Below are 21,937 nucleotides of genomic sequence, written 5' to 3' on the forward strand. Positions count from 1 at the left end.
ACATTAGCTTTAATAAAAATTTTAAATCTCTTCAGTGTCTGTACATCTGGGAATAGTGCTTAGATTATCCACAAATATAAAGTTAGTTTTTAAAAGTCATATGATACATAGAGTACATAATCAGCAGTAACCCAAATTTAGGTGAATAGATTTAACAATAAAGTTTAGATATTAGAATCCGAATACTTGGGTACGTCACTCATGAAAAGTTGTACAGCGATTTGGTTGTGGAAAGCAAAGATATCAATGAGTGGAGATTGTCCCTCAGTAATTGAGAATTAGGTTGGTTGCCTATTTAGAACATACAATCCATGAGGAAAGTATCTAGTCCAGCATGGGACTTCAACATCCTCTTAAAACGTATGGAGCCCCCCTCCCCCAGCACCTATTGGAATGCTCCATCCATTATCTTACTCTCAAAATTGCCTTTTTGTTGGTCATCACCTTGACCAGAAGAGTAAGTGAGCTTCAGGCACGCATGGCAGAACTCCCATATACTTAATGTCATAAAGACAAAGAAGTACTGAGACCTCATGTAAAATGCATTCCAAAGCTAACTTCTGAATTCCACTTACAATAATAAGTTAACTTTCTTGTATTCTTCCCAAAACCACATTCCACCCCAGAGGAGAAGAAGCTTACACGCTATGTGATATTGACAGCAATTTTTTGACTGTCCCCACCTCTGTTTGTGGTCATAGCTGGCTGCTCCAAGGGCCAGGCTATTTCATTGCAAAGATTGCCTAAATGGCTTATGCTTTATATCTCACTGGGTTACCAGCTAGGCAATGTGCCTCGCACTCTGACTATTAAGGCTCACTTCACCAGAGCACAAGCAACATCCTCCACTTGCTCCTGAAATATACTGATATCTGAAATCTGTACGGCAACCATATGGCTCCACCTTTCCATATTTGTCAAGCATTATGCACTGGATTTAGCTAGTACATCAGATGGCAAGTTTGGAAGAGCAGTATTCCTATCTCTACTTGACTGATGCAGCTGTGATACTCTTACTATCTAGAGATGACACTGCTTGCCATTCACCTATAGTGGGATCCACACGTACTCAAGGAAGAAATAACGGTTGTTTTGCCCTACAGTAACTGTGGTTCTTCAAGGTATTGTCAGAGTGGATGCCACAACCTGTTCTCCTTCCTGTTTTTGGAGTCTCAGCTAACATGGGCTCTGAGCTGTGAGCGAGCTAAGGGAAGGTTGTGACTCCTCTGCCCTTTATGCCCTCATAGGGCAGCACAAGGAGGCACAGCATAAGTGTGCTGTCCTGGCTAACACTTTTTTTTTGGAACAGCAGTAAGCTGTCACGTGCATGAGGCTTATGTGCACCACAATGGGATCCACACAGACTACAACATCTTGAAGAGTCACGGTTACTGAAGAGTAACTGTTCTTTTGGTAAAAAGCTACAGTAGTAGTTTGTCAACATTCTTTGATTTTTGACAAAACTGTTGTTTTGTCAACATCAAAATTGGAAGGAGTACTATAATATAAAAGTATATGGTTAGAGGAGTGTTGTTGGGTTTTATAACAGGCTGGTTTAAATGTCCAGTATATCTCAGCTATTGTATAATGTCCTTCGTGGAACATTAAACTGGTTTGAATTCAGACAACAATTTATCATAAAGATAGAGTTCTTCAAAAATATATATATTATATATATATATATATATATATATATATATATATATATAAAAAAGACTAGGTTAAATTACAAATAAAAATGTGATATTTTTCTTTATAGACTTAGGACTGATAAGTCTCAACTGGTTTGAGGAACTTAGCACAGAAGCTCCACCCTATGAATCTGAAACATCAGAAAAAACTGAATACAGAGCTGGCTGGCTTGATCAAAGTGCTACTAAAACTCCAAGGGGGAAACCCTCTACATATAGCCAGTTGGCATCGACTCCAATGATTTTCAAAGAACAGAATGTAACATTGCCACTTTTGTCTTCTCCGATAAAAGAACTGGGTCAGAAGAAAATGGAAGCAGGTGAGTAACTGGGTTTGTTTGAAGTAAAAGTGTGCTTATAGCTTCCCACAGCCCCCTAAAACAGAGACTTTATATTTCGTTGTTACAGTTTCCCATTAGTACTGCAATAGATAATGCTATCACAGACATTAAATACGAAAAAGACATACAGTACTAGGCCCTCTAATTAACCATGTATAAGTGCAGAATTGTTCATTACAATTAATTCACTCTTGCAGCGAGCTCTGTATGGCTCCATGCACACAGAACTCACTGCAGGATTGGGTGTGATATCTTTACCTGCCACATTGGCAGGTTCGGCCGACCGCGGCTCCCACTGGCCGCAGTTTGCCATCCCAGGCCAATGGGGGCGGGGTGAAGCGGCGTGGGCGAGGGATGTGCTGGCTGCGGCTTCCCACCACCCCCATTGGCCTGGGACAGGAAACCGCAGCCAGTGGGAGCCGCGGTCGGCTGAACCTGCCAACGCCGCAGGTTAACAAACTGGACCGGCGCACCAGGGTGCTTACCCTGGCGAGCCGCGTGCCAGAGGTTGCCGACCCCTGTTCTAGCACCTATGCCTCTTGGACCAGAATTAGATGAACTGTAAAAATGTTTTCTGCATAGGTATTTCTGATGCAGCCATTATATCTGATTTGTACATTTACTGTAAATTTGTGTCCTTCCTTTCAATATTGGCTTCTGCTGAAGCTTGATCTCTTGACATATATCAGAGGCATACCTAGATTCTATAATAAAGCCTTTAAAGATGTTCAGCAAGTCAGAATAGTATTGCAAAAGATGTAAATCAGGGAAGTTTATGGTCCTCCCATTTAAAAAAGATTATTTGAGTTGTTTTGTATTTCAGTGCTTTACAATACATTTGTGTAATGGTTTGAGGATATATCTTAGTATCATATGGCCAGATTGTGAGCCTCTTATTCACACTGATGAGCAGTTGTTTATACAAGTAGTTTCATCAGAGTCAATGGGAAAACTCATATGAGTAACTGCTCACCACCTAAGAGGTTCACAGTTTAACCCCTAGGGTTCCAATGGCCAGGGTGGAAATGCTCTTCTTCATTTACTAATTCTTGACTCTCAACTGTTCATGAGAAACTTGTAATACAAATAGGAACTGTCTGGCATTGTACATAAAATCAAAAATATTTCTTCTTTATGCTCGCACATTCAATCCAAGGAATTTATTTCTTGTGCAGACCTGGGGGGAATGCTGGTACAATATATCTGTGAAGGAGCTTTATAGCCTGCAAAAATCATTTCTCTTGTAGTAACAGGAAATGCAGTGACATTGCACATTGACTGCTTTGCCTAGCTGACATAATCTATAGTGAAGATAAATACAGACTAAATTTAATAAATATTTTTTTAAAAAGAATGAGGCTTATTAAATGAACTTAACTGAAGTTCTGAGCATGTATTTGAAATATTCTTGGTATTGTCATTTTGACTAGAATTTGTGAACATATTCCAACTTGATCAAAAGGATCATTATTAGAAATGTAAGTAACATTGAACAATGTTTCTTTTTAAAAACTAAGGCTTAGTTAAGCACATTTTAAAAGGTAAGCTTATTCTTAAATTTCAGAATCAAAATAGTTATATATGCAGGATCTGGTTAACTATTGTACTGTATATACTATACATTGCAGGCAAAGTTAATTTGGTTAACGAAGAACATAGAACAAGTCCACATGTTATGAAGACAAAATTTGATCAAACAAATGAAATATTTTCACCTCTCAATACTTCCCTCAATGTAAGGTACGTTATGGATGTTAATACTTTTTAAAATAACTTAAAATATATTAAGTCAAATATAGGAAGGTTATATTTCAATTCAAATTATATTATAAAAACTTTTGGCTAGCACAAGGATGGAAACGTTACAGAACAGTGGATAATCTTGCATATCTTCTACACAAGAACTAAAGTATATATACATAGCTGAATGATTTGCAAATGGATTTTCAGCTGTACTTGGAATTTCCTCCTATTTTAGGTTTGTTGGACTCTTAAGAAACTTTATTAAAATATTCTATTTCCTTTTTATTTTTAAACTGTAGCATAATGTGTGTAGGATGCTTTAGTTGACATCTCAACTTCACAAATTCTTAGCATTTGATACAATGACCATAAAATACTAACTGCAACATATTAACACAATGCACTATTCATAAAATTTGTATTGTAAAGGAGTTAGTTTATGACCAAATGGTGCAAGTCCCTGCAACATTCAAAATTCTAGAATTACTTTTTTTCCAGATAAATCAGGCCAAAGTATCTGAAACTGTAGAACACTTCCTTAGTGAAGTATGTTCATTTAAAATAACAATTGGACTATGAGCTTGTATGCCAGATTTTAATACAGTTCCATCAAAGCATTTATTAAACAGGTGGTATAAACCCATGGAAACTGGTACTGATCATGGAATATCTTCATTGTTCCTTATTTTAATTATCACATGCAAAGTCACTGGGTCTTAAATATTTCATGAGTTATGTTTTGATGGCCCATATGGCTAAAGTAAAACTGAAAATATTTTTGTGTGTGTGAAGGCAATATAATAGAGTGTACAATAATGTCTATTAGGAAAGCTTACCATTTAACTTTCATGAGTAACAATTTTTTTCTTTGATTTTGTTATTTAGTCCAGCTGCTTTAAGGGATATTTACAGAACACCACAAAGAAATAATATTCCTGGTGAGTATCTGTGCTCTTTCTCTTACTAACAAGAATATTTATCTCTAAAGATCATTGGATGACTTAATTAAATGTTCTTATTTCTAAAAAAATTTCAGTGCGATGTGGACGCTTGTTTTGCACACCTAAACTTTTGGAGGTAAGCATTTTATTTCCGGGTTTAGAGTCATAGACTTTAAGGCCAGAAAGGGACCATTAGATCATCTAATCTGACCTTCTGTATATTACAGACCATTAAATTCCAGCCAGATGCCCTATGTTGATCCCAATGACTTTAGCTAGACTAAAAGAATCCAAACTGTTGTGTGCCAGAGGCATAAAACAAGATACTGAGGTACTATCAATGCCTAAACCTCTTTCAATGGCATTGAATTAATTAGGTGAAACATGCCCAGATGATCTTAGCTGGCGATCCGTGCCCCATGCTTCAGCGGAAGATGGAAAAAAACCCTAAGGTTCCTGCTAATCCAAAGTGGGGAAAAATTCTTTCCTGATCCCAGAGCTGGTAATCGGTACGACCCTGAGCATGTGAGCAAGACACAGCAGCCAGGCATCTAAGCAAGAGTGTTGTTTTAAAATATACTTTAAAAATTATTTGATGTATTTCTAGGTTAAGACACCAAAGTGTATTTCTGAAGGCCTGGGAGCAGAAGTGGATCCAGATATGTCTTGGTCAAGTTCTTTAGCCACACCTCCTACGCTTAGTGCAACAGTGATAATAGGTAACACCAAAAATGCGTGGTATTTCAAGGTTAACATATTTGGCTTAAATGTTCTTATAATCCCAGGAACACGTGACTGAAGAGTGAACTGGATGTTTATATGGTATTTATATGACAGTTTTGTCTTTACTGTAAAATGGTGTCCGTAATTGAGCATTAGCAGTTGGTTTTGGTATGATAGAGGTATATAAAACCATGAGTGATGTGGAGAAAGTGGATAAGGAAAAGTTATTTACTTATTCCCACAATACAAGAACTAGGGGTCACCAAATGAAATTAATAGGCAGCAGGTTTAAAGCAAATAAAAATAAGTTCTTCTTCACGCAGCGCACAGTCAACTTGTGGAACTCCTTACCTGAGGAGGTTGTGAAGGCTAGGACCAGTGTTTAAAAGAGAACTGGATAAATTCATGGTGTTAAGTCCATAAATGGCTATTAGCCAGGACGGGTAAGGAATGGTGTCCCTAGCCTCTGTTTGTCAGAGGATGGAGATGGATGGCAGGAGAGAGATCACTTGATCATTGCCTGTTAGGTTCACTCCCTCTGGGGCACCTGGCATTGGCCACTGTCGGTAGACAGATACTGGGCTAGATGGACCTTTGGTCTGACCCGGTACGGCTGTTCTTATGTTTTCCACATCATCATCCTGAAAGGAAAACGTGAACCTGAACTGTGTTGTTGCTCTTTTAAAGGCTAGTTCTTTTATATCATGGCTCATGGCATATAATAATAGCATCCTAGCTGACAGAATAACATAGCAACGTTTATAGGAACAAAGATTAATATGTTACATTGAATGCCTGGATCCATACCACCTCAAGCTGTGATTTTTATAAGGTTAAACTAAACTCTGTCAGGCTGGGTCAGCAGTTAGATGTAATATTTCTAGGAGAAATAAGATTCAGTAGTAAGTGATATTGGTTATTCAATAGGTTTTATTTGCCCCATAAATTCAGTATTGAAAAAATGTGCCTGCAATGGGTTTATGGGCACTGGGCTGCTGGGGACATGGTCTTTCAGATTAAATACAAAACCAAACAGCTGTAATGTTTGATCTCAAATGTGTTTATATGTCATTGTTGGATGAACTAATATACTTAGTTTGTATAATCAATTTATAAAATACTCTGATATATATGGAAGAAGCACACTATATAAGTATAAAATTATAATTAGTCCATCATCCTGTACATGCAGCAAAAGTGCTTGTCCAGTGTTCCTAACATCTTTATTATTTATGATGCTGTACAAATATTAGTTAATATATATTTTTTTCCCTAATAGTCAATTCATTTGAATTAAAGTTCACTTTAGAATGATTGACAAGTCCAGTAAGTGGTGAAGCTATTAAAATATTGAAGTTCTGAATTTGTTTTAAGGAAGCAGTACATATAAGATTGTATGATAGAACATGCTGTAGATAGCTTATGTTCAATTTTTTTTATCTGATGTCCCATTTTTAAAACATAAAATCAGCCTCTGTATTTGTGATTTGATCTACTGCACTCTTTAGTTTTATTTCTTTTACACCTCACTGATGGCATTGTGCCACCCATGTTTCTTTTCCATCCCTCATTCATTTACTTCCAACAGATGTCCTCCTTGTTTGGAGATGGGTAAGAATGACTTCTTTTTTTCTAAAATGCAAAATTCAAGTCTTTCTCTAAGCTCAGGTGTTCTAAATGAAGTATGATATTTACACACTAATAAATTCTCTTCTGTATTTGTAACCAGATGAGGGCACATTGGAGTAGAACTTTAGAAAGATTTTTGTTTATGAAAGCGGAAGACTAATAAATAGATCATTACTTTTCCTGTTTCAGCTTTTCCAGTGACAACCCTCCAGTTCTTCATTGGTGTGAAATATCTGAAACAATCATGCTAAATTGTGGCAGCCTTTTTGATGTGGGTAGATGTCAACTCTGGGATTAGGTTGAGACCATCACATTTATTTCATTTGTGTCTGTTTCTAGAGGTGAAAGATTAGCGTGTTATCCAGATGGTCTTTCAACTTTTTCATAATTGTTTTGAAAATATGTTTACAGGTGATTTTCATAGAGCCATTCAGAATACACATGTATTGGTCAATTTAAGAATGATGTGTAAAGTGTTTAATGGCTTGGTTTCTACTATAGAAATAACAATGCTAAAGGAAAACAGGTTTATCAAGCAATACCTTCTTGCTCGACATAAAAACAAATAGTTACTGCAATCCATCAGCCTCATACTACTTTACTGTGATTATTACAAATATCCTGTGTATTCCAAATATACAGTGAAATCTTGACCACCACTCTTGCCCCTGTATGTCATCCATAGGGGTTGGAATGGTGTAGAGGGTCTCTAAAAGCTCTTCATAATGCCTGGGGTAAGTTCCTCTAAGGGCAGAAACTATGTAAGACAGCAATAAGGCTGTTTTCAGAGGACCCCTTTGCAAATCTTAGCATTAGGGGCATGTTGGGAGCAGAGTGCAGTCCAAGGAGACTGCTGTAACTTAAACAGCCCCTCAGGACACTTAAAAGCACAGGACAGAATCTCACCCATAAGCTTTTTAAATGACTGGTCCACAGATTTGAACTGTTTAAGTACTAGACAAAAATAAATATTTTACACATTTCAGAGCATTTTATCAGCCACATAAGTACAAGTGAATTGAATTATTTTTTAATTTCAGCTAGAGGAAATGATTCAATTTCTGGAGCAAAGCAACATGATGAGAGAATGACTATGGTGAGTAAATTTAAGCAGGAAATACTGAATCTGTTTTTTGTTTTTTTTTAATTTATAGTTAGGTATTCATGTGTAGCTGTGTAATATTCCTTGAGCCAAAAAAAATGAAATATTTTAATTTCCTTTTCTCTTCATTCTGGTATCTCCAGTATGGTTTAAAACAAGTTACATTTTAATACTTAGTGTTTGCAAAATTTAATATGTAAAACCAAGCTATAATTTCACGTAATGTGTTTAGTATTTTCTGTGTTTTTTGAACTGATGCAAACTCCACTTGTTACTATACATAAACTATGTACACATTAAAACTTGTAAAAATCATAAATATTAGTAAATCCTAGTGAACATTTAATATTATATAATTGTCATTTGACTCTTGGGCTTACAGGTCTTGCACAACTTTTTCTCCAGTCATGGTAAAAGGCCTGAGAAGAATGATATAAATGTACTATCCATACCAGAGACAGTAAACTTAAATACAGAATTTGATGTCAAAGACCATGGTAAGCACTGATACTTTAATATTGTTAGTTCCTTATTGGGTTTACTGTTTCTTAGCCTCAAATATTAAGCTACCTTCACTAAAAGAAATATATGCAAGAAAAACTCTCAGGGAGTTGACTGTTGATCAGGGATACAGAACTCATATACCTTAGAGAGAAGACTGACATGTGTTGTAAGGTCAGGAAATGCAGTCATAAATGTTCAGATACAAAAGGATACAAAAGACTGTAGTAGCAGTTATTTTCCCATTCATACTGTATTAAAGTAAATATAGAAGTTTAGAATGCATCCACTGCAAGAAGAGGCTCTGCCCAGTGCAGAAATATCCCTAGCGGTCAAAGAGCACTTTGGGTGGAAGCAGGTAGGGTGTTAGATGAACTGCCGCATCCAGTTATTATAGGGACAGACTGGAGCCTCTTCCCTTATAAGGGGAAAATGAGGGTGTAGAGTCCCCCACGGCAGGAAGCAAGACCAACAGGGAATGGGGCAAAGGAGTAGATGTAGGAAAACCAGAGAACCCTAGACATAAAGATACAATCCAAGAGAAAGATAGGACCACCCTCAAAAAGGAGAGGGTGAAAACAGATGCCCTAACACAAGGGGCTGGGGAAAATAGTGCTCCTAGCTTCAGGTGAAAAGCAGGCAGTTCCAGGGAACCTCACCACCAGCACAGCAGGAGGAGGGATCTTGGGACAGGTTTGTGGGGTTGGGGGAATCAGAGTCCCCAGTGGAGGAGGAAAGGGAGGCACAGTGGCAGGCCCCGCCCAAACTGAAAGAGAAAGCAAAGGGAATGGGGAAACAAGCTGTCCATGATGTGCGAATCTGTGGGTAGAAACAAAATTATGAGGGTGACTCTCACCCACAAAGTGTGACTTCTAGGGGTGGAACATGGACAACCATGCTGGGGCAAGCATGAGCATGGGATGCTCAGATCCACCCTTAAAGAAGGCAGAGTGCAGAGGGAAAGAGACCTGGCAAGGATGGACGGTGTGTGACAGAGTGCAGGGAATGCACCAGATAGCTGTCTGGCCTTAATGTAAATTCTGTGTATTGATGGCCCATCAAGGACACTTAGCTCTCACAGTGGGCCACAGAAGTAACTCATTCTGCCCAGATAGCTCTTACTGGGGACACCTCAGACTCCGAGGGGCCAATGGCCACCCCCTGTGGTTAAGTAAACTATGTAAGGACATGTGATATGCTCATGTGGCCCTGGACCAGTGGCGTATCTAGGAATGTAAGTTTGGGTGGGCCGCAAATTATTATGGATGGGCAATATCCAACCCATACATTTCCTTACAGACACGGCTTTGTTTTTGATTGGCCTCTTCGCTCCGCCAAACAATACGTCTTCCTGGCACCAGCAGCGCCTCCTGCAAGAGGCACTGACCCCAGCAGCAGCAGCAGCTGCATGGACAGAATAGGGGACCCCTCAGCAGACCTGTCGTCTTGAGGGGGGTCTGAGGGCAGGGGAGAGATAATTGAGCACTCTGGCCTGGTGTGTTGTGAGTGTGGCTGGAGCCAGGCTGCTCCAGAGCACAAGCCCCTCTGCGCATCCCAGCCCGGCAGAGCTGCAGTTTGCAGCTTTTTCTTCAGTCTCCGGAGCAGAACCCCAGCAGCTGAGTAGCTCACAACTTTCCTGCCGGGCTGGGGGGAAGCAATTCTTCGGCTAAAACTACGCCTGGGTGCCAGAGAGAGCAAATAAACCCAGCTGGGAAGGGGAAGGAGAGCTCGCATCCCAGGTGCCAACCCCTCTGCAAATAACAAAAAAAAAAAAACCCTCCTATTTCTAGCTTACGGAACTTTTTCTGTAAGCTCGGATTTGTGTACGTTGGGTTTATGTAACTTGGGGAGCGTCTGTACAACTTTGGTTTAAAAAGCTGTTCAGAGAACACAGAGATGAAAATATGGCTAAGGGATTTTGACAAAGAAACTGAGCTGGCTGAGTGAGTCTCTCCATGGGAAAGGGGATACATATCTTCAATTTGTGTAGCGCATAAAGAAAAGTATTATAAATTACTGTATAGATGGTATTTGACTCTATTTAAGATCCATAATTTTTTTTTCTATGAGGCAGGCACTCTGTTTGGGGTGAGGGAGAAAAGGGAACATATTTGCATGCACGGTAGTTGTGTGCAGGAATTAGATGGTTTTGTGAGGAAATTATTAAAAAGATTAATCTTCTGACAAAATGCCAGTTTCCTGTGGTCCCCTGACATGCTTACTTAATGCTCCAGTAAAAGATCTACATTTTAAACAGAACACACATTATTTTTGTTGTTGTTGTTGGCACTAAGAGTTGGTATCGCACATGATTGGAAAAATCTGACTTCTATAGAAATGTGGTATAGCAAAATATGGACTGGCCTTGTAAAGAAAACACTTCCACAAGAGGAAACACCAAAAAGAGGAAAGGCATTTAGAAATTTGGTCACCCTTTTTAGCATACTCAGAGGAGAAGGGCTCTCCCGCCAGCAAGCTAGAATCTGGAGTCATGCTCTTTGAATATTAACCTGATCCTGCATAAGTAACATATGAGGTAGTATGTTAATGTTTTATTGTAACTTTGCCATAATAAAAAGTTTCAAAAAAGAAAATACAAGAGAAATGGTAGTGGAATTAAGGAGTTGCCTGAAAATACTAGATGAGGATACCTTATTGGGTATGTAAAGATATTGATTGCAGAGTTGTTAAATCTGAGCCCTCTGAAAGAGGTGAAAGTGGACTGAGTGCATACGGTGCTGTTCCTTCCATCTGAACCTTGTAATAGACCTAGAGTGTTGATTATTAAATGTCATCATTATCAATAGATGTAATTATGAAAAACACAGCATGCAGAGCTTATACTACAAGATCACAAGATGCCATTTTTCCAAGACCTCTGCACCTTTTCTTAAAAAAGGAGAGAGCTGGGGAAAATTACAGTAGCACTCAGGAGGTCAGATATCCACTACAGATGAGGGTTCCCATTTTAATTTTCATTCAGTTTCCAAAATCAGTAGTATACAGTGAGGGACTCTAACCAAGGAAAAAGTACACTCTAGTCGCTTGGGATAGAAATCCAAATCTCAGACACCCAAGAACATACTCCAGAGGTAAAAACTAATGGTAAGCTGCTGAAAAAATCATCAGAGATGATGAAACCCAAGAAAAGGAGGGTAGGAAAAATAAAGACAGAAGACTCTAGAGAATGTTCTGGCAATGGCACCCCACTTAGATGCCATTCACAAACTTGGGGGAGGGAAGAGGAGGATGTAATGGTGATGCTGTCTTCTGTCTAACTTTTAGCCCAGTGGTTCGGTCACTCAGTCAGTATGTGGGAGACCTGTATTCAATTCCCTCCTTTGCCTGAAGTGGAGAAGGGAGAAGCCAGCCAGCTCAAAGAAATAATGAATTGGGAGTAATCTAATCCAGCGAAGCACTAGGTTGTAACTGAACAAAAAAATTGTGACCATGTAAATATTACTAGGCTACCATAGATTAATTTTTAAAGAATGATGCCCTCTAGAAATTTATCCATATTCTTTAGCAAATACTACTCTCTGGGTTTGGGATAGAATCAGAGATAAGATTTTTTTCCTTCACCCATAACATCCATTGTAATAATTCATATTTTAACCCAAATTACAAATCAGAGTTTTCAATGGTTGAGAGAGCTATGGAGTACATACAGTTGGCCAGCTGTTCATCAAAGGAACTTCTTTAAGAATTTTTTTAGAACTCAAAACCAATTTTAATTTCCTCACTCTCCCATGGTATCAGTATCTTCAGATTAGGCATCCTGTTTCTCAGCTTTCTAGTAAAACTGTTTTATGGAGAAATTTAAGTGTAATAGAAGTGATAGCTTCTGGCTGATTAGTTATATTTTTTGTTTCCTAATTGAGACCAGTCTTTCTAGACAACTTTCCTAATATCCATAGATGACACCATGGAAACAGGATTTGGATAGACAGTTACCCCAGGGGAATGGGCTTTGGTATGGAAAAGAGGACATGGAACCTCACTCCGGAGTAATAAAAAAAAGACTTTAAGACACTTTCAGTGTTAGGTTAAAATAAATAAGTGTAAACTGAATGGAGATACATGTTGGAGAAATTGTGGTCAAAGAGGTAATTTTATGCATTCTTTGTATGGACATGTCTAGTCATCAGAAAGTACTGGGATGTGAGTCGTAATCAAATATTACAAATTGTGGGATATTTATTGTAAAATGATCCCTTGTTAATTCTCTTGGGACCTCCTAATGGAAATGACGCTCAAAGAAATGAAAAATTAATCTCATCTGCGAGTAGCTGCTAGATTACTAATAACTCTGAAAGTGGAATGGTTAAAATATATAGGAGGTCGTTATGGAAAAATGCATCAGTTACCAAGCAAAATAAAGGACAAATATATACATAGATATCTGGTTAACATGTATTTGTATGTTCACCTGCAAAAACCAACATCTGTCCAATTTTTTTTAGTATTAATGTTTGATAGACACACCTAGTTTGATAAGTATGAGTAGAATCAGTATTTTCACTTTATTTAATAAAATCCCCCGGTGGCTGGTGTAAAGAAGCTCGCTCTTTAATATGGTAATGGTAATATCCCTGCCAATAGAGACAGTTGACTATATTATTCTGTAATGTTTCTCTAAACAAAAAGATGAGTGCATTGTTGTAAAGATTGTTTTTCTGATATTTATAGGGCAGTGATTTGTAACCTTTTTAAAACTTCCTAAATAGTTATAAAAAGAAGAACCTGTGGTTCTCTTCCTAATCTTTTTTTATGTTATAATATTGTGCATTGAGAATGGTCATGATAGACCACATTTTTCCTGTTAAATTATTGTTCCATTAACTGCAAACAGTAGACCCAAAGGAAGGGGAAAATGTAAAACGTTGAATTTAATTGTAGGTCCTTCATTGTCCCCTGCATGGTATAACTTGCATAGGAGACAAATACAGAAATTTAAGTTGTGGAGTTTTCTACTAATTTTTCTGTCTATGGGACATTCACACTTTCCCTTCCCCTAGTAGAAGAAGCCAGGAGTTCCAGCCTCAAAACTTGTTGGTCCACTGCAATCCATAGGAGGCATGAGATATCTGCATTGATGCCCTTTGTCTCCTCTCTCCTATCCATAGCAGCAAATGCTGGCCACTGGAGAACACTCCTGCTGTGGACACCCACGTACTGAGAGGGAAACAGCAGGAGTAAATTCAGTCTGCAGACTGTATGATAGAAATAGAGTAGTGTTTCTAAGATAATATTTTCAATAATCCTGTTTTTTAACTATTTACAGAGCCTGAGAAGATGTTGGATGGCTCATTTGGTGAGATGAATAGCTTGGAGGATAGATTTCACATTTCCATTAAGTCAGATGGGAACAAAATGGCACAAAATGCCCTGAAAGATGGAAAGATGCATGAAATGACCATAGATCTGCCAGATGCAGGGGAACATGTTCTTTCTGTATGTCATACTAGTGGCAAACATCTACTAGAAGTGAAAACAACCAACTCGACTACAAAAACACACTTTGATAAAATGACATCTGTTTTACTTCAACAGACTAATGAAGTGGTGGAGAATTTTAAAGATGCTTGCTTAAGGTGTGAAAGAGAATTGGATTCTCCTAGGTGTGAGCTATTTACAACTAACATACCAGATAATAGAATACAGAAGCCCTCCGAGAATAGAAAATTTACAAGGGAGGATATGCCATCTTCTTTAACCTCTGAATGGTCTCAGCTGAACTTATCTGGTCTAGATGTAACACAGCTGGAAAAAATATCCGCCCGTGATACTTGTTCACCATCCAGTGTCTGTAGCAAGAAAAGATCTGAAGGCAAATTAGCACTTGTGACCAAGGAACATGCTAACTTCAGCACTTTTGAAACATCTTTACTGTACACTTCAAGTCTAATAAAAGCAGAAAAGCTGTTGAATATCAATTGGTCAGAACACATAGAGAATGAAACAAAAACTTATGAAAAGTACTCAACCTCTGAAACCTCTCTAATGCATTCTGTCTCCTGTCAGGATCCACCGTTAGTGAAAGGATGTGCAGCTGAAAAGGTTTCTGAAGTGAACTTTTTAGACTGTAATTCCTTAATGGAAAATACAAACTTTACAGAATACCCAGAAGTCCATAACTGCTTTCATAAACATTTAAAGGAACATTGTAAATCTTCCATAACTGATGTTACCGCTCCCCCTGTTATATGTAATGCTTCAACTCCAAATAATCCTGATGGCACAAAATGGTCAACAAACAATGAAAACACCCCCAGGAGATCTGGCTTGAAAAGCATGAGTGTGCTATCCAGCTTGAAAAAGAGACCAAAAAGATTTATTTATACAATAAACAATCCCTCCCCGGATCAAGAGGGAAAAGTCCAGAAAGAAATAAAAAGAGGTTGCTCTAGTCATTCTGCATCATCTCATTCAGAATTTGAATCATGCACCTTTAAAGGTCCTGATACAGCCAATAATGATGATCAAGGTATGTCTTCTAATTATTTTCACTAGTTGAAGTTTTTTTTTAATTCAACTTACCTCTTGCTTCCCCTTCACAATTCAGATGAAGTAGTATCATTCTGAAGGAAACTGTAATTCATAAGATTAGTAATGGGATCTGATGATAATAAATAGTGACAGAAAGATATTACCATTTGAAAACAGTCTGGTTAGCTTATGTGAAATGTATTGGTCTCAGTCTTGTTTCTAGAAGAAAATTTCCACCTCAAATAAATTGTCAGAGCTGACAACTTTTTTTTCAGTGTTGCCAGAGGTGACTGAATGGGCATGGAGTATTCTAGAGATAGGGTCTCTAGGTCAGGGTTGATGAACATTAGTGGAACAATATGGGGAACATTGTACTACCGTTGCATCCCTTATGTATAGCTAGAAGGTTTGGATCTCCAGACTTTCCATCTGGTACCTTTCAGGAGCACTAAAACACTTCAAATTTTTTTTGCCAGGGTTAATGTAAGTTATACACCTGTTGTGATGTACATAATTTCTTTTCAAAAGCTGTGAATTTTTCCAAAATAATTAGTTCAGACTGGGGAGTTAAGGATCCCGCCTCATGTGATGCTCTTACCACAGAATCCATGTGCTGTGACTTCACAAGAGGGACACCTATTCCTTTATTTTAACAAAAGCATTACTTGATTTGTGATTACAACTCATGGTATTTTAACTGAAGGCTACTGATTTCTGTTCATGGTAAAGTCAATTGTCAGACCATGATTAAAGCATACAAGGCCCCGATCCTGCAAACACACACTTGAAATCAATGGGACTACCCATGGTAATACAATTAAACGTGCACAAATGTTTACAGAATTGGGGCCAAAGTTGTATTTAAGGGCTAAGTTAATTAACTTCAGTTTATTTGAATAAGTGAGAACTGCTTTGTGTCTTCTATTTATTGACATGTCTAACTATTTTGCAATGTTTTTCATTTCCTTATAGATCTTTTGGTTTCTTCTGCTGAGAGAAAGTATTTGCGGTCAGATATTGAGGAAAATTCCATGCTATTGAGCAAATATGCCACAAGAGCAGATAGAATAGATAACTCACCTAATAGTTCTTTCAATAACAGAATGATACATCAAGACTTGAAAGATATATTAAAAAATAATAGCAGGGAACATCAGCCTGCTTCATCATTAGATTGCTCAGAAACGTCTAATACTCCGAAAGAATATTTAGTGGTTTCTTCAAAGAGTAGAAATGTTTTGAGTGTAAAGCATAAAGTTATAGCTACAGCTTGCCTCCTAGCAACAAAGCATTCCAAAATGGACTTTGGTAGGATTAAACATGTGGTTCAATGCCCAAAGAAAGATGAGATGGATATGCATACGAATGTTAATCCAAATAATGACACTGTTAAAGATCAACCTGGAGAGCCGTCTAGTGATAATGAACAATTGGTTGAAATGGAACAAGAGCCAGTATCTATGAAAAATTGTCACTTCAATGATACTTTGAGTGAAATTAACCTTGAAATAAGTAAGAATAATAGTGTTTGTTGCAATAAAAACAGATCAGGAGATGAAAATGATGTTACAGGCCATTTGCCAATAAATGAATGCAAAGCTGTAAGTCTGCCACCTTTGGTAATTCAGCCGTATAAAAATTCTAGCGCTATGTTAAACAGAGAGAGAAAAACAGATACAGTTCCATTTTCAAAAGTTATAGCTGCTGATCAAGAAACCGAGTCAATTGAAAAGGATGAAAATAAGCTTAAAACAGCTGCTATAGAAAGTGGTAAAAAACTGTTTGATCACAAAGACTGTGGTTCATTACAGGTAGTAATTTCTGAGAAATCTACCTTGCCAGAGCTTGCATTAAAAATGAGACCTGAACAAATAGTTTCAGGCTTTGTTACACAAGAACCAGAGCCTAATGTAGAAGATAAGTATTGCATAAAGAAGGTGATCAAACTTCCTTCTAAACAAGTTGCATCAGATAAAGATTTATATTCAATAAATCCTTTATGTTTAGACATCAAGTCAAAAGAAAATCAAGAAGACAAAGAGAAATGGTCAGGACACGCAAGTTTTAATGGCCATAGCTTAAATGAAAGCTTTGGTGGCTTCCAAACTGCTTCTAATAAGCAGATAAAACTCTCTGAAAATAGCGTTACAAAAGGCAAAATGTTGTTCAAAGATTTGGAAGGGGAGTGTCTTGAAGACTTTTCCAGAGACGGGATCAAAAACATTTCAAATCAGATTACAAAGGAAAATGTTAAGATTTCTCCAGTTGTGGATAATAAATTGGACACTAACTATTCCCATGGTTTTGATTCACAGGCAAGTTTTGTTGAACCTAAGAATGCACAAGGTATCCTGCCTGAAAGCACAGATTCATCTCTTCAAAACTTGCCTAGAAATCAACAACCTCAACTAAACCGAACCTTGACAGCAAGCCAAGAAGCTGAAATTACTGAACTTTCTAACATACTGGAAGAAACAAATAGTCAGTTTGAATTTACACAATTTAGAAAGCAAAGTAATATGGTGCAAAATAATAGTTCTGAACTGTCTGGATGTGTAGATACAAATGAAACAACTAACTTGAAGAATATTTCTGATATGTGGCAAGATACTGATTTTGATGACTCTTTTGAAACTGAAGCCCAAAGAGTAAATGATAAATCCAGTAAGCATACCAACACAAATGAAGAGTCTACGATGATGGCTAATGTAAAAGAAGAGAGAGAGATTTTCCAGAAAAATAACTGTGAAGTTACATCTACTAACTTATGCAGAAATGCAAATAAGACACCTCTTGTCCCAAGTTTTTCAGTACCTACACAGGACAGTTTTTCTAATTTGGGAGGGTTTAGTTCAGCTGGAGGCAAAAAAATAAATATTTCTAATGAGGTTTTGATGAGAGCTGCAAAATTGTTCAGTAACCTGGATGATGATGGTGAGATGTTTAAATCCACTGAGATGAATCCCAGAAGTGGTTATTCTAATAGACACATGACTTCTAGATGGAATGTTTCCAGGTGTTTGACAGAAAAAGACAACTATTGTGGAGAAAGTTTAAAGGATGCAAATGTTGAATACCAAAATACACTGAAAAATAATGAAGAAAATATTAATACATTTATGCAAATATATAAAGAAAATCAGGGGGAAAGTACAAAAAATATTGTTGAAAATGATTGTATTTCTAGTAGTACCAAAATTAATAATTTAAAAGTTATTAAATATTCTAGACATAAGATGGAAAATGATCTGTCATCTAGTGAAAACCAGAATCAGACTCTGAACATCTCAAAAACAAAAATTAAGAGTGACACTCAGTCTCAGTATAGTTTACAAGAAGGTTTGTCAGACCTAACATGTTTGAGCGAAGTGTCTAAAACTGAAGAAATATTAACTTTAAATATTTCAGATGAAACAGAACTGGATCCTAATAAAAATGAAGAAAAGATAAAAAATCTAGATGATTTTCAAACTGCATCTCGCAGTAATATATCAGTATCCCAAGCACCATTGGATAAACTCCATTTGTTTGAAACATGCACAGAAAAAGAGCTGGATGATATTTCATCAGATTTCAATAGGGAAGTGAGAAATTGTGTAAACATGAAAGGAATAGATGCTACTTCTGTAAAAAAAAACATTAATGTAAACCAAAACAAATCCAAAATAGGCTCTGACCATCAACAAGTCTCCATCCAACAAGACACAGATTTTGAAATCAAGAATATAAAACAGAACAATATGACAAGTTTCCATACTGCTAGTGGCAAGAGAGTTATAATTACTGACGAATCTTTGACCAAAGCAAAACACATTTTTGCAGAAGAAAATGTTTTCCTAGAAAATAAGCATAATAGTGGTAATTTTGAGGACTCCGAGATTCAGGCTTTAAAAAAAAAGAAATATAACAAAGACTTTATCAAAGATTGTGAGTTATTTGCAGAAATCACTCCCAAATATTATCAAGAAATGCTTAACCTTACAGGTAACTTTGTTTCTAAAGAACTTGATAATCCACCTAAAAAGATATTATATGATAGTCTAATTAAACAACCTGTGGATGTTGAAACGGTGAAAAAACTTTCAGTAGCGGTACATTTATCTGCTAATTTGGACAAAGAACCTGAAGAACATTCAGAAACTTCATTTTCAAAAAAGCCTGTTTGTGTGGCCATTGGAAAGTCAGGTTTGGGATTTTATACTGGAAATAGCAAAACAAATTCTCCAAGTGAGGCATCTTTATTTGAGGCAAGAAAGCTGTTTGCAGAGGGAAATCTGGAAAATTCACCAAGAAAAAATGATGGCTCAAAAAGTACATTAATTGTTTCTGCTAATGACCAGATTGCTACAGATTTGCGTTTAAAAGAAGTACCAGATATTCTTGCAGAACATCCCATCTATATAAATATGAAAAATATTTTAACTGTGAAGGATAACAAAATAAAAAATGATTCTCTTTACTTAACTCACAGGGACGAACGTTGCTCTTTTCATTTAAAAGACGATAGTAAAGGGTCTGACTTTCAACATTCCAATGATTCAAGCCATGATGTGAACTGCTTCCCAGAAAATATGGATAATGTTTCTCAGGATCAGCCACTAGTAAGTCTCACTGCAGACAAAAACAACTTACTTAGTTCTGAAGAAACTTTTCAAAATGAGAGTTATATGAATCAAAACAGTGATTTAAAATTTCTGGATGCCAACAATGTTTTGAAAATCTCAGCCTCTGAAGTGGCAGGCTCCAATTCAAAGTTTTCTAAGGATGGACTAGTTGCATTCAGTACAGCAAGAGGTAAAACAGTCACTGTTTCCTACGATGCACTAAAGAGAGTCCGACAAATGTTTCCAGAAAACTGTGATAAATCTAGGAAACAGAACACTGAGACTAAATCAGAAACTAATCAAAATGAAATTGCAGCAAATTGCTCTGAGACCTTAGACAGTGCTAAGTGCCCTACTTCTGCTAACTCTTCAAATGTAGACAAGAGTGAGACTTATAATTCAGCTACATGCCATTTTCCCAATGTAAATGAGAAGAACTATGAAGATGAACAAGCACTACAGCACAATAGAAATAAATCTGCAGATACTGGGTCTGAGTCAAATCCTCAGACGACATGCTTTCAGGTGAATGACACATTTTCTGGCCTATGTAAATCTCCTAATAAACTAAATCATCATCAGTCAGACTTTTCTACAGGTAATTATGGTTTTTTTAGCACAGCAAGTGGTAAACCTGTACAGTTATCAGAAGATTCATTAAAGAAAGCTAGAAGTCTCTTTTCTGAAATTGAAAATAATTCGTCAGATCAACAATGTGTATCAGAGCTGAAGTGTGATTATGATGCATCTTCAGTTGGGGACCAAGTAGAAAAGTTTGTTGGAACAGGAAGTACTTCAGCACTTAGGAAATCTGAGGTAGAAATATCACAAGAAAAAAGATTTTCAAACCCCAAACTGATTTCAAATGCTACTTTTGGATTCAATACAGCAAGTGGAAAGCAAGTGCTAGTTTCTGAAAATGCTTTTCTGAAAGTGAAGCAGGTGTTCGATGACACTGCCATCAGCAAATACTGCTTTGCAGATCAATTTAGTTCAAGACAAGATCCTGTTACAGCCCTAAAATCATCTGTTAATTATGTTGGTGCAACCAAAGTAGATGAAGCCTCTTTAAAACCCAAAATCCAGGACATTCATAATGAAGAACTTGACTTAACAAACAGCTGTCCTGTTGAAATGAAGCCTTTACAAAACATTTACAATATTAAAATACCTGTGTGTGCACCTCACAGTGAGAAGGATAAGCACCTAACTTTATTAAACAGTTTTACACTTTCAGAGGAGACTCAGCTTTTTGAAAAAGATGATCACGGTCTAAGTAGGATGGAAATGGAAGCTGAAGTAGTTTCATGCAATGCTCTAACTAAAACAAAGCTGGATGTTTATCATCTTACATGCTCCCAAAGTTCAGAAAAATACTTGGAAACCGAAGCAGCAGAAAGTGCCAAAGCTTTTATGGAAGATGATAAACTCACTGATTTTGGAGTAGCAAATAATACAAAAGAATCCCTCTCTTTTTGTAGAAAGATTGATAAAAACTGTCCATTAAATATGAGAATTGGGAAAAGACGCATGGAAGAAAAAACCTCACTTGGTAGGTGTTATTTTAAATTCCAGTAAGTGCATTTAATTTTGTATTTCTAAATAATTTAGAGCACTTTGCAATATAACGTGTTTAAGCTGATTTTAAGTAATCTAAGGCTTGAGCCTGCTCTGCTTGATTTCAGTGTCAAAACTCTCCTTGACATTGGTGATAACTTATCCATTGATTTCAGATGGAGCACGAGCAGGACTCTTGTTATGAAGCACAAACGATACTTTAATAATTAGCATAATTCAAAAGCTGCAGATTTTTTTTGCTAATATTTATGAAAGCTACAGCTGTTACCTGAAAGCTATGTTAGACTCTAACTTTTCACCATAGGAGACCAGAACGCTAGCCCTTTCTTCCTGGGAGCAGGCAAGTGCTAATTGTATCTCTCTCTGCAAATCTAATTAGCTGTGTCTAAAGGGTATTCAACCCCAGAAAAGGACAGGTATTGTTTCCACCTTCATTAGTGTCTCATCAGTGGAGAATAGCTTTCAGTTGTGGCAGGATTTCATAGGGATTTCACTGGTGGAAGCGCTCCCTACATGGATGTCTGAATTAGGACATCTCTACCTGCCTAAGGGCTTGTCTACACTGGCAATTTACGGCGATGCAGCTTTCTCGCTC

General features: G+C 37.2%; 1 protein-coding gene across 4 annotated transcripts in view; it reads left to right on the forward strand.

The window, feature by feature from the left end:
- The window catches only part of BRCA2 (BRCA2 DNA repair associated), an 89,154-nt gene that overhangs the window by 27,123 nt on the left and 40,094 nt on the right, over positions 1-21,937 (forward strand). For all 4 annotated transcript variants that reach the window (XM_039489095.1, XM_039489114.1, XM_039489087.1 and 1 more), the window contains exons 3-11: positions 1,760-2,011; positions 3,661-3,772; positions 4,661-4,713; positions 4,812-4,852; positions 5,324-5,435; positions 8,109-8,164; positions 8,553-8,667; positions 13,956-15,158; positions 16,133-21,316. In XM_039489095.1, the coding sequence (XP_039345029.1) occupies positions 1,760-2,011; positions 3,661-3,772; positions 4,661-4,713; positions 4,812-4,852; positions 5,324-5,435; positions 8,109-8,164; positions 8,553-8,667; positions 13,956-15,158; positions 16,133-21,316 (7,128 nt within the window). The remainder of the gene's footprint in view (positions 1-1,759; positions 2,012-3,660; positions 3,773-4,660; positions 4,714-4,811; positions 4,853-5,323; positions 5,436-8,108; positions 8,165-8,552; positions 8,668-13,955; positions 15,159-16,132; positions 21,317-21,937) is intronic.

This window comes from Mauremys reevesii, linkage group 1 (assembly GCF_016161935.1).
Source record: "Mauremys reevesii isolate NIE-2019 linkage group 1, ASM1616193v1, whole genome shotgun sequence".
In the NCBI taxonomy this organism is placed as follows: Eukaryota; Metazoa; Chordata; order Testudines; family Geoemydidae; genus Mauremys; species Mauremys reevesii.